Raw genomic sequence first — 18,743 nt, forward strand, 5'->3', positions numbered from 1 at the left:
CTGCAGAGGGATGTGTCGTTTGAATTCAATGAGTCATGCAAAACTTCTTTTGATAAACTCAAGGACTCATTGACTTCAGCGCCAATCATCCAACCACCGGATTGGACTAAGCCATTTGAAATCATGTGTGACGCCAGTGATTATGCCGTGGGAGCGGTATTGGGACAAAAAGTTGGGAAAGCATCGCACGCTATTTACTACACTTCGCGCATTCTGAACGATGCCCAACGAAACTACTCCACTACAGAAAAGGAGCTTTTAGCAGTAGTTTTTTCTTTAGAAAAATTTCGTTCATATTTAGTTGGTGCTAAAGTTATTGTCTATTCTGATCATGCAGCTCTTCGTTTTCTAATGGCGAAGAAAGAGGCAAAGCCGAGGCTAATAAGATGGATACTACTGCTGAGCGAATTTGATGTGGAGATTAAGGATAAGAGAGGAACTGAAAATCGTGGCTGACCACTTGAGTCAGCTAGTTCACGTTGAAGAAGAGCTGAAGTTGCGAGAAGAATTTCCCGATGAGCAGTTATTCTCAGTCAGCACGGAATTACCATGGTACGCAAATATTGTGAATTATTTAGTTACTAATGGATTTCCGTCTGAATTCTCTAAGGCACAAGATAAGGTCCGAAGTGATGCTAAATATTATGTGTGGGATGATCCATACTTGTGGAAGCACTGCGCTGATCAAGTCATACGACGATGTGTATCTGCAAGCGAGGTAATCCCAATTCTCACATTTTGTCACTCATATGCTTGTGGTGGCCATTTTGGAGAAAAACGAACTGCTAGGAAGATATTGGACTGTGGATTTTTCTGGCCATCCATATTTCGAGACGCTTACATGTTTTGTAAGTCATGTGCTCAATGCCAAAAGACAGGTAATATATCCCAGCGTAAGGAGATGCCTCAACAACCCATTTTCATATGTGAAATATTTGATGTATGGGATATCGACTTCATGGGTCCTTTTCCTAGTTCGTACGGATTTATTTATATATTACTTGCTGTGGATTATGTCTCGAAATGGGTGGAAGCCAAGGCCACCCGTACTGACGATTCGAAAGTGGTTGCAGATTTCATTCAACACAATATTTTTTCTAGGTTTGGAATCCCAAGAGCCCTCATTAGTGATAGAGGAACGCATTTCTGCAACCGGACTGTGGCTAGTTTATTGAAGAAATATCATGTGACACACAAACTCTCCACTGCGTATCACCCGCAATCGAATGGCCAAGCTGAGATCTCAAATTGAGAAATCAAATCCGTTTTGGAGAAGACAGTGAATCCCACTAGAAAAGACTGGAGTTTGCGCTTGGATGATGCACTGTGGGCATACAGAACCGCGTTCAAGACACCGATTGGGATGTCCCCATATCGGTTGATTTTTGGGAAACCATGCCATCTGCCTGTCGAATTGGAGCATCGAGCCTACTGGGCTATTAAAAATTTCAACATGCGGATGGATGAGAGTGGAGCGCACAGGAAACTGCAGTTGCAAGAATTAGAAGAGATACGCAATGATGCATATGCGAGCTCAAAAATTTATAAGGAAAAGACAAAAGCTTTCCACGACAAGATGATTTCTAGAAGGGTCTTTGAAGCCGGTCAAAAAGTTTTGTTATATCACTCACGACTTCGATTATTCCCAGGTAAGTTGCGTTCTAGATGGATTGGCCCGTTTGTTATCACTAATGTTTTTCCTCATGGTGCAGTAGAGATAAAGAGCTTGGAAACGTCGAAAATATTCAAGGTGAATGGCCAACGCCTGAAGCATTACTTTGAAGGAGTCCAAGCGAATGAGGAAGAGGATGCGCATGATCTCACACTCGATGATCCGCCACAGATTGATTAACTCACAGCATCCAGTCGGGTTGACGACTATAAACCAAGCGCTTTTGGGAGGCAACCCAAATTTTTATTCTTTTTCTCGTCTTTACACCTCTGTTTCATTCATTCCTTTTGTCATTTTATCTTACTTTTTACTTTATTTATTTTGCGTAACTTAAGAGCTGATATGGTTTTACTTTTCCACAGGTTTTGTCGAAAAAAAAAATAAAATAAAATTGGACAATTCGAAGCCATAGAGCGCGCGCCCCATTATATTGCGCGACCGCGCCACCTCTATATCAGAAGATTTATATTTTTGCGTAGGCCAAGAGCGCGCGCCCCACTTTCATGCGCGCCCGCGCAGCTTTAAAGTCAGGATATTTTATTTTTGCGTAGCCCAAGAGCGCGCGCCCCACAACATTGAGCGCCCGCGCAATCCCTGGGCACCAAGTCTTGCAAATGCGAAGCACATGAGCGCGCGCCCCACTTTCATGCGCGCCCGCGCGATCTGCCATATCGAAAGATAAATTGTGCGAAGCTTCAGCGCGCGCGCCCCACCACATTGAGCGCCCGCACGACGGGATATATAATACACTTTTTCGAGTTTGTGGTCTCACTTTCTCTCCCAACTCTTGCAAACCTCTCTAAATCCCTAATCTCACGAGATCGATTTCATTCACCAAATCCCATCTTTGGAGCGATTTGTCTACTACTATCTCCCAAATCCTTTCCCCAATTTCTCTCAACCCGTCGAAGAAGCGTGGATTTTGGTCGGATTGATCATATTGTTAGTAGGAATTGTTTGGAGCTTTTCAAGTCGTACATCGAGTTCGTTCTTATATTGGGTAAGTGTTGGTTTTCATCTTTGGGTTTGAAGCTTTCCTTCAAGCCGATATTCATATTGTGAAGTTGTGAAGTTTGAATTTTGTTGAAGTTTGGGGGGGCATATTATTTCTGCATTGGTTGTTTGGTGATTGTGGTGGAGTCGTGCCGTGGGTGTATTGTTGAAACTAGAGGGAAGAAGGGTGTGGTATTGTGGTTTTTGTGAATTTTCAGGAGTGCACACCACGTGTTTGTTATATGGCGCCCACAAAGAAAACTAAGTTTGGGGCCTCTTCTTCTTCTACTCCCACCCCTTCCGCAGATAGTAAGCGTTTCTGGAACGCCCAGGCGGCTGCAATTTATCAAGAATGGCTTGGGAAGAATATCCTCGCCGAACGAGGATTCGACGCATCTATTGGTTTTGAACCTAGTACTCATATGACGAGTGTTGGTCGGGAAATTGTTGCCCGAAAATGGCAGGAATTTGCAAAGCAACCTCAGGACACAGTTGTTCCTTTGGTTAGAGAGTTCTACGCCAATCTCAAGGTGAAACATGTTCAGTTGAAGGTACTCGTGCGTGGGAAAATGGTTCCATTCGACTCCCACACCATTAAAACTCTCTTTAAGATTCCTCCGGTGTATCACGACGAATATCAAGAATTCAAAAACAGTGACATTGATTACGACGCTGTTATTCGTCGCATCTGTCGACCGGGGCTGAGTGGCGCTATGGGCGAGATGGTATGCCATCCAAGTTAAAGAAGACTGAGCTGCAATATGAGGTCAATCTTTGGTATAATTTTATTTGTGCTCATCTGAAGCCGACCGCCCATGAGCACGAGGTTACACGGGATCGCGCTTTATTGCTCTATTGCATTGTGGAGGGGAAATCCATTGATTTTGGACTCATTTGTCAAGAGAGTATTCTGCACGTAGTAGGCGGCAAGACGAGTGGTGGTCTTGCATTTCCTGTCATTATTTCTGATCTTTGTGAGGAGGTCGGAGTGGAATGGAGACCCACGGAGGAGATTTTGAAGCCCATCACCGCCATTGCATTTGACTGTCACACCCGCTTGATACCTCCAGCGGTGCAGCGAGCGCGAGATAAGAGAGCTGCAGGACATCGAGCACAGGCATCCCAGCATCAGTCGGATCCTTCTATGACTGATCGATTGGCTAGACTCGAGGAGGAGGTGCGCCTATCACGACAGGAGCAGCAGCAGCAGAGGGAGGAGATTTTCACTATGCAGCAGACGTCTGGAATCTTTATGAATTACATGATGGACCTCTCTGCAGCTATTCTCCCACACTACTTTCCTGATGGTTCCAGCTTCCTGCCCCCGCGACCACAGTGGCCTCCGATGTTTGGCCCGACTGACTCTTCTGCTGATCCACATCCTGACGGTGATGGTGGTGACCACTGACGGTCATCACCCGAGGTACATGACCTAGTTCTGTTCTTCTATACTGTCATATCATTGAGGACAATGTATGTACCTAAGTTTGGGGGGAGTTCCGTAGGATGCTAGGTGTTGCTTTGTTTTACTTTGTTTAATTGAGCATTAGTTGTGTTTGTGTGTCCATGTTTAGTTTGTTAATTTATTGATTAATGGTTTTTGTGTGAGTTGTATGAGTTGCAGCACTTTTGAGAACAATGGTAAGATAACCAATGTTTAGTTTTTTTTTAATTGGGAAATTGAGTCCTTGAATGTCTGCCTCCTGACAAACAAATTTTTTTGAAACTTCGACCAAGTGGACTTGAAACTCTTATATACTCTGTGAATTTAGTTTGACCCTGAATTTGAAACGGACAGAAATAAAAAGGATTGAGGCGTTGTTTGGATCAATTGGACCATTACTTATTTATTCATGCATTGTCCATAGTTGCCCTTTGATCTGTCACATATACATGACCACAAGAGGTGCATTTGCTGAGTTTTTGTTGTGCAAAATCACCGTTTACTGTTGGTGATTTCTTCTTTTTCTGCACTGGTCGAATTCATATGAGTTAATTGTGGAGAGAGATTAATCTAGAACTAACTTGAACATCCCTCGAGGTGCAATACGGGTACACTGTGACTTAGGAATGAGATAGGCAATTTTTCTAATTCGATTGAGCCTTTCAAGCCACCCTGAATACATTATGTCCCTAGTACCCCTTTTGAGCTAATTGAAAACGAATGGCATGCGTGAAAACGTGTGATAAAACACCATTCGGTATTATTCCAAGGTCCTACAATTACTACCTGCAGCTTAAACACTATTTCCTACCTTTAGGGAGTAATTGCATGTTTGATTTTTATACTCTTGATTTGAATACTTAAAATGGATAGTGTGTTGAGAATTGCAATGAAAAATCGACAGAAGTGTAGTGTTTTGAAAAAAATAAAAATAAAAAAATAAAAAAAGAAAGAAAAAAAATGGGATGAAAATGCAAAGGAAAAAAAATGGAGTTGAAAAGAATGAAAAAGTTGTCGTGTGAATGAAGAGGAGTGGATTTAAGAGATAAAATCATATTTTACTCCCTTTTTGGATTCTTGCCTTCGTTTGTAGCCATAAGCCCAGCTGCACTTTATAAGCCGAATAAGACCTATGGACCAAGTCACAGTCGCCTAATATACTAGTGGAGAGGGGTTGTGAGAGTTTAGCCTATGGATTGTCGATTGACATTTTTGATGAATATGCATTTTGATCAAAACACGCACACACTTTCTTCTTTCTTGAGCTAATTTGATTGTGAGCGTTTTTGATTGAATGTCTTGTGTGTTGATCCCGAGTTTCCTTAAAAGTCCTCATGATCTATGGATGTTGCGTTGAGTTTGGGGGAGAATGTTGTGAACGTGAGTTGCGGAGTCTAAAAGCCTATAAGGTTGAGCTATGTTTCTTGCTTAAACAATTTTTCAATGTTAGGAGGATGTGATGTGATTGGATTTAAAAATTTTTGATTTCATTGCTTAGGTTATTGATACACGATAATTCTTGATGATTCTGGGGTGTTGTGTAAGTTTCTTTTTAGACGGTTGGTTTTGTTCGGGACGAACAAGAGTTTAAGTTTGGGGGAATTTGATAAGTGCATTTTATGCGCTTCTATTGTTAGTATTGTGCTTAACTCTTGTGTTTTATTGGTCGGTTTTATGCGCTTTTCTGTTGTTTTTGTTGTATGAAGGGAACAAGGCGTGGGAATCGAGTTGATGGATATAAGTGCAAAAGAGGGAAGGAAAGATCAAGAATTGAAGGCTTAAGGAATTGAAGAAAAGGAGAAATTCGAGAGCGAGGAGCGCCCGCCCTGCTGAGTGGAGCGCCCGCGCGATGTTCTAGAGGAATATGGAATTTTTGCGTAAGCATTGAGCGCCCGCTCTATACTAAGGCGCGCCCGCGCCATTGCTGAGAAGAAAAGAGGAAAAAATGCGTAGACATTGAGCGCACACGCCATTCTGAGGAATGAAAGAGCGTAAAGATTGAGCGCGCGCGCCACTATATGGAGCGCCCGCGCCTTTGGTCGCACAGACTTATTTTTGGAAGAATTTTATGTTTTGGAAACTCTTGTTTTAATTCTTAGGCTTATCTTTGGACGATTTGTTACTAAGAAGGAGTTTTTGGGATTGTCGGAAAGAGGAGAGAAAACGTAAAAAAAGGGAGACTAGGTTTTTTCTAAGAATTCTAGAATTCCATCTTTTATTATTATTCTTACTTTGTTATTCATGAATTGTGTTGGCTAGTTTTTAATACTTGGTTAAGGAAGACGAAGCCCTTGATTAATTTATTCGAGAGATTCATGTTTTACAGATTTTGATTATTGTTGAGTATCAAGTATTATTCTGATTTATTTCATGATTGTATGTTTGATTATTAGATTGATCACCTGATAATTCTTATATATAATCTACTGCTAAATTAGAGTTTGAATCCATAATTGTTCGAATTATCTGATTTGCGAAGCAACTACAATTAATAATCGTCCGCTTGTGAGGTTAGGAATTGTAGGGATAATAATTGACTAGGCTAAATTCATTCGCTTGTGTATGAGTTGTCTAGATTTATCAGTTTTACTAGTTTGCATACTATCGTGAGTTTAAATCTAATCGCTTGTATTGGGTTGATTCATTGATAAGGGTTATCTTAGAACGCTTGTGTCTAGTTAACTAAGATTTAGGTAAAATAGGAATTTAATTTTCAATGATGAATATTCTACGTGATTAAAGATTTTTAGATAATCGATGATCGAACGAATGAAATCAAGGGTATAGTTGACCGAAACCAAGGCTTGTCTCTTATTGAATTTCCCCACTCTTTATTTAATTTTTGCATGCCAGTGAATTTTAATTGTTTAAATTTCTTAGTAGTTAATCCGAACTTGAAAACCCCCTTTTTATTTTAAAGAACATTTTTTAAATTTCCCTTTCCTCGTGAAAACGATCCCTACTCACACTACTACATTAATTTGTTTATCTGATTGAGTCGGGTAATTTGGGCGTACGCGATAAGCGCTACCATTGACTGAATTGAAAGAGTTATGGGATAATGGTATTTCCACGTATGATGCTTGCAATAAAGAAATGTTTCAAATGCGGGCTGCATTACTTTGTACAATTAGTGATTTTACTGGTTTGGGATGTTTGTCTGGATGGAATACATATTCCAAGAATGCTTGCCCAAGTTGTGCTTGTGAGACCTCGGTTCTAATCATCTAATCTCGGGATAAACAATAACTAATCATGCAAGATCCAAAATTAAAAGCAATAAAAAAAATTTTAAAAAGTGAACAGTGCCTTGCTTGATCGGTAAAACTCAACCGATCGAGCAAGCAAAGTTTCACACTCTGCTGCCTACCTCAAGACCAGCTCCGCTCGATCGGTAAAACTCAACCGATCGAGCGGGCAAGGTTTTTTTTGAAAAACAGCAAGGAGGCTACAGACATCTCGCTCGATCGGTCAAACTCTACCGATCGAGCGATGACAGCTCTGAACAAAAACTCAGAAATAAATTACTAAATTCAACTACAACAATCAATTCAATACATAATGAGGTACAAAATACATGCAACAACAGCATACAAATCTCAATACTCGCATAATCGATACAACAAAAATAGCAAAGTTCGATTTCTAAACATGATCCAGAAGATAAACTAGAGTGACATGATGTTCGACTTCTAAACCGAGTCTCACTTCTATTTCTTGATCTCGATGCTAACCAAGTCTTTTCTGACTCGATCCTGCCCCACCTGCTGCCAAGTACACATACAAAACAAAGCAACAACCGGATAACTCTGGTGAGAATGATATTCCCAGTAAAAGCAACATAACATGCAATAACAAGTAATATATCAGTAACATGATATACAGACAACATATTCAATGTTAATACAAATGAAATGCAAGTTTTAAAACCGGGATATCAACACTGATAATCAAGGAATTGCTGCTGTGATTTTGGGATCCCGAGGATGAGATCACGTAACAACTCACCGACTCTCCCGATCGAGGTAGTGCCACGTATCTCCATCCCCTAGACTTTGGTGCGACTATAAGGAGTATGCTGAAACTAGGTGAACTTTTACAATCCAGGCCACTCGCAATATAGCCCCCAAAACGTCTAAACAAAAAGGGCGTACAGCCCGCTAAAATCAAATATTTAGGCTCGAGTTGAATGCATAAGAAATACGTAAAACATTAAGCCATATAACAAAAGTTCAAACAACAAAATGCAAGTTCCCCATTCTAGAACAAATATTGATGCAAGTATGTGATTTTAAGGGAAACTCAAGAACCAACTGTCTTGAGTGTGCTATCCCGCTAAAACGATGTCTTCTTGTACCTTTCGACTCGAATAGCTCCAACTTTGGATAAGCTACAATAAGAGGTTATATCAAAATCTATACAACCAAAAACAACAAACGCTCAAGGTAAACTCTTTACCGCTCTTCGTCTAATCTCTTTGACGTTCGACTTCTGCTAACTCTAGGCTCAACAAACTTCAAATGAATCTGTACGGAGGCAAAATAAGATCACAATGACGAACAAACCCAATAGCCAAAATTTCAACAATTCAAACAGTTCAAAATCCCAAAACTCAAACTAGCGGCATAACGGCTATATTCTGATCAAACCGAAAACACAGACAACAGTATGGCATCGCAATCAACTCAATACATTGCTAAAACATCAATAAAAATTCCAATCCAACAAATCACAAAACTCTCATTTTCGAAATAGGCTTTAAAAAATCATAACAATTCCGAACGACGCTCTTTTTCAAAAGCGAATGAGAATAAACGATAAGATCTAGCTCAAGAACATCATAACCGAAACTCATTCGATTCTAAAAAAAACCTAAAATTAAATTATAACTGATCGGAGAAATACTTACGATAGAACGAAGCTCTCGCTGCCGGGATCGCGAATCTGCCTTTGAAAATAAATTCTAACGGACGGATAGAGCAGAAACCGGAAAAAAAATATTGAAGAAACTTTTCCCAAGCTTTAACGGAAGGAAAACGTGATGGAGGTGATGGAGAATGAAGGAGACAAGTAAAACATACTAAGATATTATAACAAATCCCTTATTTACACTTTAGTCCCTGAAATTTTCAAAAATTACAAAATAGACCCTGATCAAAATCAAATTGGCTCTTGAATTCTAAAATCTCTAATTATCTCAAATGAACTCAATTAAGATAAATTTGTGGCGTTACAATTCTCTCCCTATAAGAAGGGACGAAATCAATAAGAATCAATCACATAAGATAGAATAAAGGACATAAGACAGTAAGAAGAACTCACGTCATCCGAATAACTCTGGAAATCGCTATCTCATATCAGACTCTGTCTCCCAAGTCGCTTCCTCGACTCCGTGACGGCTCCACTAAACTTTCACCAAAGGAATCGACTTGGTTCTGAACCGCTTCTCTTTCCGATCAAGGATCTGAATCAGTTGTTCAAAGTAGCTCAGAGTCTCGTCAAGCTTGGCTTCGTCAGGTTGAAGAATATGAGAAGGATCTGAATGATATTTCCGCAACATAGAGACGTGAAAAACGTCGTGAATACCAGATAAAGATGGAGGAAGTGAAAGTCTGTAGGCAAGACCGTCTAACTTCTCGAGAATCTCTGACCGCTTGAATCGGAGTGAATAAATTCTACTGGCAAGTGTACCAGGTCAAGTAATAGTGAAGTGAATAAAATCAGATATCGTACCCACAGGGACTGTATAATTACGAATACCAAAATATGATTATTTCTACTTAATCTATACTAATCAAAAAGAGTGATTTTAGATTTTAACTAAGAAATTAAATTGCAATTAAATTTTAACTCAATAAAGACGCAGCAGAAATTTTTAGATTAAACTTCAAATTGGAAATAGTTTGATCAAGGACACATTTCGGTACCAGACAATTCATGTAACAAGCAGTCGATTTAAGACTCAGACTTAATCTTAATTCACAGGAATTATCCTAAATTTTTCAAAGGACTATTTCTAGCACAATCAAATCTATTCAAATATTGACGGATTAATCTTTCATAATTCTAATCAAATTTGAATGCATGACAAATTGTGAAAATTTAGTTTATACCTCAAACCGCATAATGAAACCAAATTCTATTTTCTAGTTGGTTTTATAATATGTTGATTATCAAATTGATCAAAATTGAAACGTCCTCTGTCGACTTTGAATCAATTAACATGCAAGCAGTTAACTGGCCAGGAAATTCACAGGACAAATATAAATTCGATAATCAATAAAATAAAATCAAGTATGAATATTCTCAAATAAACAATCAAGTTTTCTACATAAATTGTCTGGCCCAATCACGTAGCCTTGATCGAAGAAAAACTACTACTCACTAATAAACATAATTAATAAAACAAAGTATAAAACCATAAACTAGAAAATACGAGAATAGAAGAAAAACTGGAAGAATGTTCAAGAGTCGCCGTTAGTTTCGCGTCCAAAAGTCCCCACAAAAGATAATAATACTCCTATTTATAGCGTCCGCACCAATAAGATTCCTTTTCAACCTAGGATTTCACGAATAATCAACATCCCGAACTCGCGCCCGCGCCTGGAAGAAGTCTCGCGCGCGCGCAGGTCTTCAAATCAGAGTCCTGGACCTCCTCTCGCACGCACGCGAGATATAAACTCACTCGCGCGCGTCCTCAAAACATTGATGCTGGAATTTAATTTTGCTCTTGCGCGAGGTAGTGGCTCGCTCGCTCGCGCCCTGGATCTCTCGTTGCTTGAAATTGTTGTGGCGCACGCGCGAGATGGGAACTTGCCCATGCGCGAGACTTTATCTCCGTTTTCTTTTAAAAGCTCCATTAACCTACAAAAATCAACCAAGAGAGTAGAATGCATACACAATAAATAAAATATAAATAAAACACATGATGTAAAATAAATGCAGGCAAAATAACCATAAAAATGACATAAAAATATGCATACACAATGCACTTATCAACACCTCCATACTGGAACCTTGCTCGCCCTCGAGCAAGACATGCAAAAACAACAAAAAAACAACAACATAAGTAAGAATGAATCATGAACAACATATCCTCCGACAAGTTTCAACTTCAACAACTAAAAACCACAAACTTCTGATTGTTCACAATACACTGTCAGTTTAACGTAAACGTGTGTGTGTGCCAAGTCATTCCAATTTCGTGCAACATCAAAAGAATCAGTCCTAAGAATGCTTAGCGACCAATGACAAATCAATGCAAGTGTCACAATCTAGCACTCCTTCATCCCAACAATCCCAAACAAAAACATGTACTATCTTGAGATTAATTACATACTTCCGGATTTTACATTTGGTTTTTCTTAAGCCCCAATAATTACCCGCATACTTAGCTATAACTAAGATAGAATTAGAATTTCAATCCCCTCGTCTATAGCCCGGATGGAGCAACAATCTCATTTAACCCGCAAACTTAGCCATGGAAAAATGATTAGGATTTCAAACATTTTCCAAGCCCGGATGGAATTGTTATTTTAAAATTTAACCAAAATTTTTCAAAAAATTTTATATGTACGCCCAAGATCATACATGCAATGTCACACAATCATCAAGAATCCAAAGACACTATAATGATCAACAAACACCTATTGTCGGGCAATGGTCAAGCAAACATGAACTTCATCAATTACATCGCTACACTACACTAGTCTAACATGCATGCTTAAAAATGATTCACGACTCAACCAACAGTTTCTTATGTTCAATCAAAATTAACATTTTTCAAAAACAATTTTTTTTTTTTTTGTTTTTTCACAACTCAATCATCATTGGCTAACATTCATCATTCTACTCACATCCACAACACAAACAACAACATAATGATATGCATGATTACGAACTAAATGCAAAGAACTAAACCAAATGAATGCAAAACACAATGAAGAACAAACTGACAAACAACACAACAAATAACTAAACACCCCCCATACTTATCCAAAGCATTGCCCTCAATGCTCTAGAAACACAAACAGTATACACAAACAAAGAAAAAAATGCAAGACGAACAACAAAAACAGAATGAAACTGAAAACTGAAACTCCCCTGGTTAATTCGTCATCTCCATCATTCTCTTCCTCTTCACACTCTAGCAGCGACATCTTTTGGGGTGACAGTAGCAGACTGGGTGAATCGGCCTTCACGGCAAACTAGCCTGGGAAATAAAAAAAATCAAATAGAAATAAAAATAAACTACGCAAAAAGAAACTAAAAATCAAAGTAAAGAACACTGGGTTGCCTCCCAGTCAGCGCTAAATTTATAGTCTATAGCCCGACTATATTCCTCTCTTGAGTGGCAACATTCAAGGTGGTTTATCCACCTTCATGGAAAAGCTCAGATCAATCCTGTCATTGCATGCTTCACCCCTATAAAGATTCTTCAAGGGACAAATCCCTTCGGAGAGCTTAACCTATTGACATTCCCCAATATCATGAATTACATCAATAAAATTGACATCAGAGCAAGTTTTAAATTTGAGTTGTCGCTAACCGACTTAAACCTATGGAAAACAACTTGCTCAACATTCAACCTCAACATTAACTCTCCCTTTTCAATATCTACTAATGCCCTACTCATGGCTAAAAATGGACGCCCTAAAATCAGAGGCACCTCACAATCCGCATCCATGTCAAGAATAATAAAATCAACAGGATAAACAAACTTATCGATCTTGACTAGAACATTCTCAACTATCCCCCTTGGGTATTTAATAGATCCATCAGCAAATTTAAGAGAAATATTTGTTGGTTCAATGTTGCATATACCCAATTTCTTAGCAAGTGCATGAGACATCAAATTTATGCTCGATCCTAAGTCACACAAAACGTTATCAACTGAAAATTTTCCAATATGACAAGGTATGGAGAAACTCCTTGGATAGTGAAGTTTTTGTGAGAGCTCATTGTGAAGTACAGTCGAACACTCCTCATTCATTTTGATCTGCGTCACATCATTCAACTTCTTTTTATTCCTCAGTAAATCCTTTAGAAATCTGGCATAGTTCGGCATTTGAGCTAAAGCGTCTGCAAACGGTATGTTAATATGCAGTTTCTTGAAAATTTCAAGAAACTTCTTAAATTGATGATCAAACAATAACTGCTTAGCTCTAAGGGGGAAAGGTAAAGTAGAAATATCAACATCATCATTAACTTCAAATTTTGAAGTCTTACCTTTCTTACCTGCCATTGAGGAATTTTCAGCACGCACATCCTTCTTGGAATCTGAATTTTTCGGCCCCTCCATAATGTTTTCTTCGTCCCTCTGCTCAGGTTTTTCAGATCGTGCTTGATTTACGACCATGATAGCATTCGCGCCTTTGGGATTTGTTTCAGTGTTACTAGGCAAAGCTCCAGTAGGACGAGAAGACAGTTGGGTTGCTATTTGAGCCATCTGAGTTTCCAACTTCTGCAACATTGCCTCCTGATTCTGTAGACGAGTCTCAGTACCCGCTACATATTTCATCATGATTTCTTCAAAGAAGGGTTTTTTCTGGACTGGATTTGTTGTGTTGGCTATAGGATCTGCAGGTTTCCACGAGAAGTTTGGATGATTCTTCCAGCCAGGATTATAGGTATTGATGTAGGGATTGTACGGATATCTCCCTTGATTTCCCATGAAATTCGCTGCATCAACCCCAAATACTTGCAGTTCCTCGGGCTGCTGAGCTTGCACTTGATTGGCTAGAGCTGTCTGCATAATTGTCATATGATGAGTAAGAGCATCGATTTTTGCATTCAGTGTTGTCAGTGCATCGACTTCTAGTACTCCAGACTTTTTCTCCTTCTTAACATCTGGCCATCCAATGTTGCCTACAACCATGTTTCCAATTATTTCCCATATCTCTGCTGGTGTCTTCCTGAATAGGCTTCCGTTAGTAGCAGCATCCAACATGGATCGAACAGACTGATCAGCCCCATTATAGAAGGTCTGAGTCTGCTGACTCTGCGTAAGATTATGTTGAGGACACATCCTCAACATCTTTTTGAATCGAGTCCAAGCCGCATGAAGAGATTCCCCCTCCTTCTGTTTGAATGACATAATATCAGAGAACAACTTTGCCATCTTCGTAGGAGGAAAATACTTGTTCAAAAAAAATTGAACAAGCTGGGTCCAAGTAGTAATGGAACCGGTAGGCAGATCATCTAGCCACTCAAGTGCATCTCCACGTAGAGAAAATGGGAATAACCGTAGTGGCACTGCATCAGATGTTACCCCATTAACCTTGAACATGTCGCAGATTGACAAAAAACGCTCCAGATGAGCGTAGGGGTCCTCCACAAATGTACCCCCAAATCTCGCTTGCAGTTGGATCAGCTGAATAGTAGAGGGTTTCAGCTCAAAACTGTTTGCCTCAACAGCGGGGCAAACTATGCTAGATCCATAACCTTCATCTGGCTGCCTAATTAGATCCCATACAGTACGGTTGTCTGCCATCTCTTATTCTGTTTTTGAATCGAGTTCCAGATTAATATCTCTCCTAGATCTCCGAATCCTCATAAGTGTACGTTCTATCTCCAAATCGAGTGGTAGGAGACTTTTGAACAGTCGAGATCGGCGCATGCACTAGCATAAGAGTACCTGAAAAGCACAAAGAAAATAAGAAAAATTCAGAATTTAATAAAATAAATACAGTCTAATCTAAAGCGAAGTAAAAATTCTGATATCAAACATTCCCCGGCAACGGCGCCAAAAACTTGACCGCTTAAATCGATGTGAATAAATTCTACTAGAAAGCGTACAAGGTCAAGTAATAGTAAAGTGAATAAAATCAGATATCGTACCCACAAGGACTGAATAATTATGAACACCAAAATATGATTATTTCTACTTAATCTAGACTAATCAAAAAGAGTGATTTTAGATTTTAACTAAAAAATTAAATTGCAATTAAATTTTAAATCAATAAAGACGCAACAGAAGTTTTTAGATTAAACTTCAAATTGGAAAGAGTTCGATCAAGGACACACGTAGGTACGAGACAATTCATGTAACAAGTAGTCGATTTAAGACTCATACTTAATATTAATTCACGGGAATTCTCCTAAATTATTCAAAGGACTATTTCTAGCACAATCAAACCTATTCAAATATTGACGGATTAATCTTTCGTAATTCTAATCAAATTTGAATGCATGACGAATTGTGAAAATTCAGTTTACACCCCAAACCGCATAATAAAACCAAATTCTATTTCTAGTTGGTTTTACAATATGTTAATTATCAAAGTGATCAAAATCGAAACCTCCCCTGTCGACTTTGAATCAATTAACATGCAAGCAAATAACTGGCAAGGAAATTCACAGGACAAATATAAATTCGATAATCAATAAAATAAAATAAAGTCTGAAAATTCTCAAATAAACAATCAAGTTTTCTACATAAATTATCTGGCCCAATCACGTAGCCTTGCTCGAAGAAAAACTACTACTCACTAATAAACATAATTAATTAAACAAATTATAAAACCATAAACTAGAAAATACGAGAATAGAAGAAAAACTTGAAGAATGTTCAAGAGTCGCCGTCAGTCTCGCATTCAAAAGTCCCCACAAAAGATAATAATACTCCTATTTATAGAGTCCGCACCAATTAGATTCCTTTTCAACCTAAGATTTCACGAATAATCAGCATCCCAAACTCGCGCCCGCGCCTGGAAGAAGTATCGCACACGCGCAGGTCTTCAAATCAGAGTCCTGAAATTTACTTGTGCGCTCGCGCGAGGTAGATGCTCGCTTGCGCGCGCCCTAGATCTCTCGTTGCTGGAAATTGCTGTGGCGCACGCGCGAGATGGAAACTCGCCCATGCACGAGACTTTATCTCCGTTTTCTTCTAAAAGCTCCATTAACCTACAAAAATGAACCAGGAGAGTAGAATGCATACACAATAAATAAAATAAAAATAAAACACATGATTTAAAATAAATTCATGCAAAATAACCATAAAAATGACATAAAAATATGCATACACAATGCACTTATCAATCTCATACGGTCCGATGAATCTCCGAGATAACTTCCCTCTCTTTCCAAATCTGACAGTGCATCTTAAATGATAAATCTTCAAGAAAACTCGGTATCCCTGATCGAAACTCAGAGGTCTACGTCTGATATTCGCATACTTTGTCTGTCTATCCTGAGCTGACATCGTTCTCGACTTAATGATCTTTACTTGCTCTGCCATATCTTAAAGCATATCCGGTCCCAAATCAGGTGACTTGGACACATAGTCCCAAAACAAAGGAGATCGACACTTCTTACCATACAAATCCTCGAAAGGTGTCATACCGATACTCGCTTGATAACTATTGTTGTAAAAAAACTCAACAAGAGGCAAGGAATCTTGCCAACTAGTGCCAAAGTCTAGCACTACTGCTCGAAGCATATCCTCTAAAGTCTGGATAGTCTGCTCTGACTGTGCGTCGGTCTGAGGATGATATGTTGTACTCAGATGCCATCGAGTACCAAGTGCCTCTTGAATACTGTGCCAAAAGTGCGAAGTGAATCTAGGGTCTCGGTCTGAAATGATCGACTTCGGCACACCATGCAATCTCACAATGTTGCTAGCATACAACTCAGCCATCTGATCATGATGATACGTCATCCTGTACGGAATAAAGCAAGCAGACTTCGTCAATCTGTCAATCACTACCCAAATAGCATCGCATCCTCGAACAAATTGCGGTAGCTTTGTGACGAAATCCATCGAAATGTGATCCCACTTCCATTCAATAATAGCTAAATTGTGCAACAGACCACCCGGTCGCTTCCTCTCTGCTTTCACCTGCTGACAGTTCAAACATCGGGATACAAATCTCGCGACATTGCTCTTCATCTTCATCCACCAAAATTGATTCTTCAAATCGTTATACATCTTCCGACCTCCAGGATGAATACTAAACCGACTGCAATGTGCCTCTCAAAGAATACATTGTCTCAACTCCGCAATATCAGGCACAAAAATACGATTATTCACAAACAAAACATCATCTCTAACCTGGAATTCAGACTGATGCCCTGATCTGAATTTCTCCACTGAAATCTGGGTGCTCGGATCAAAATTCTGTACTTCTTGATCAAAATAAACAACTCTGGCTCGACTTGAATAGAAAACACTCTGATAGTCCTCCTATCTATTTCAAATTCCAAATCAGAAGTGCAACAATCATCGATCAATTGAGAAACACCGATAGTATAAAGAGATAAAGAACAAAGCTTTTGGCTCAAGGCATCTGCAACTGCATTCGACTTTCTCGGGTAGTATATGATTTTACAGTCGAAATCCTTCAACAAATCTAATCATCTTCTCTGTCCCATATTCAATTCTGCCTGTGAAAAAAAATACTTAAGGTACTTATGATCAGAAAAGATCTCGAAAGACTCACCATAAAGATAGTGACGCCAGATCTTCAAAGCAAATACGATCGCAGCGAGTTCAAGATCATAAACTGGGTAACGAGTCTCGTGCGGCTTCAACTGCCTCGATGCATACGCTATCACGTGCTTATGCTGCATAAGAATGCATCCCAAGCCTTGGTTAGAAGCATCGCAATAAACGGTAAAAACTCCAGTACCAGATGGAATAGAAAGAATCGGAGCACTGGTTAGTCTCTTCTTCATATCAACAAAACTGGCCTCACAATATGCAGTCCAGATAAAAGGCGCATTCTTCTGAGTAAGCTGGGTAATCGGCTTTGCAATAGATGAGAATCCCTTGATGAATCGACGATAATAACCAGCTAAACCCATAAAGCTTCGGATCTCAGGCACTGATGTCGGTCTAGGTCAATTCATGACCGCTTCGATCTTGCTGAAAGAGTGGGTGCCCGATTAGCCAACTTGTGGCTAAGAGCTTTTATGACTCTATGTATAAACAATCTTTGTTTAATTTATTTTATATTCATTAATGGCATTTTCTTTGTCTTTCTTCATATTGTTATATTGTGATATACTATTGTTGTTTTGATAAAGACCTTGAATATAATATAGTGTAAGTAAGATGAGATAGTGAATAAAGAGAGATCACTATTATGAAACACATCTTATAGTCACTGTATATTCTAAACAGTTTCTAGTCAATTGAGTCGTCCGCTAATAAGGATAAGGATCGCTCGAGATTGAGACTAGCATTTGTGATTCAAAGTACCATGTTTCATTGGTAATGGACATGGAGATGTTCAAAGCATGCAAATGGATATTCATATGATGAATGATCGAACTACCCTATTCGGACTTTCCAAGTGGTTATCACTTATCGAGTGGATAAAGTCCGCGGTTTTGGTTGTACACCATTAGTCCTTACTACTTGAAACATCATTGAGACTCTATATGCTAGTACTATACTTTGACTCGTTTACCGACTCTATTGGGGTCATCAGGTGTCGGAATTGGGTACAGTTACGACACATATATGAAAGAGTGGGTGCCCGGTGAGCCAACTTGTGGCTAAGGGCTTTTATGACTCTATGTATAAACAATCTTTTGTTTAATATAATTTACACTTTTATAATGGCATTTACTTTATCTTTTATCATATTATTATGTTGTGACATACTATAAGATGTTTAGATGAAGACCTTG

The 18,743-nt window shown here is 39.0% G+C and overlaps 1 protein-coding gene across 1 annotated transcript; it reads left to right on the forward strand.

Annotated features, from left to right (window-relative positions):
• Positions 1 to 1,363: 1,363 nt before the first annotated feature.
• LOC140879343 (uncharacterized) lies at positions 1,364 to 1,852 on the forward strand. The gene is made up of 2 exons (XM_073283021.1): positions 1,364 to 1,649; positions 1,713 to 1,852. The coding sequence occupies exons 1-2, from the start codon at positions 1,364 to 1,366 to the stop codon at positions 1,850 to 1,852; spliced, it is 426 nt and encodes a 141-aa protein (XP_073139122.1).
• The last annotated feature ends 16,891 nt before the right edge of the window (positions 1,853 to 18,743 follow it).

Source organism: Henckelia pumila, chromosome 2 (genome assembly GCF_033568475.1).
Source record: "Henckelia pumila isolate YLH828 chromosome 2, ASM3356847v2, whole genome shotgun sequence".
Classification (NCBI taxonomy): domain Eukaryota; kingdom Viridiplantae; phylum Streptophyta; class Magnoliopsida; order Lamiales; family Gesneriaceae; genus Henckelia; species Henckelia pumila.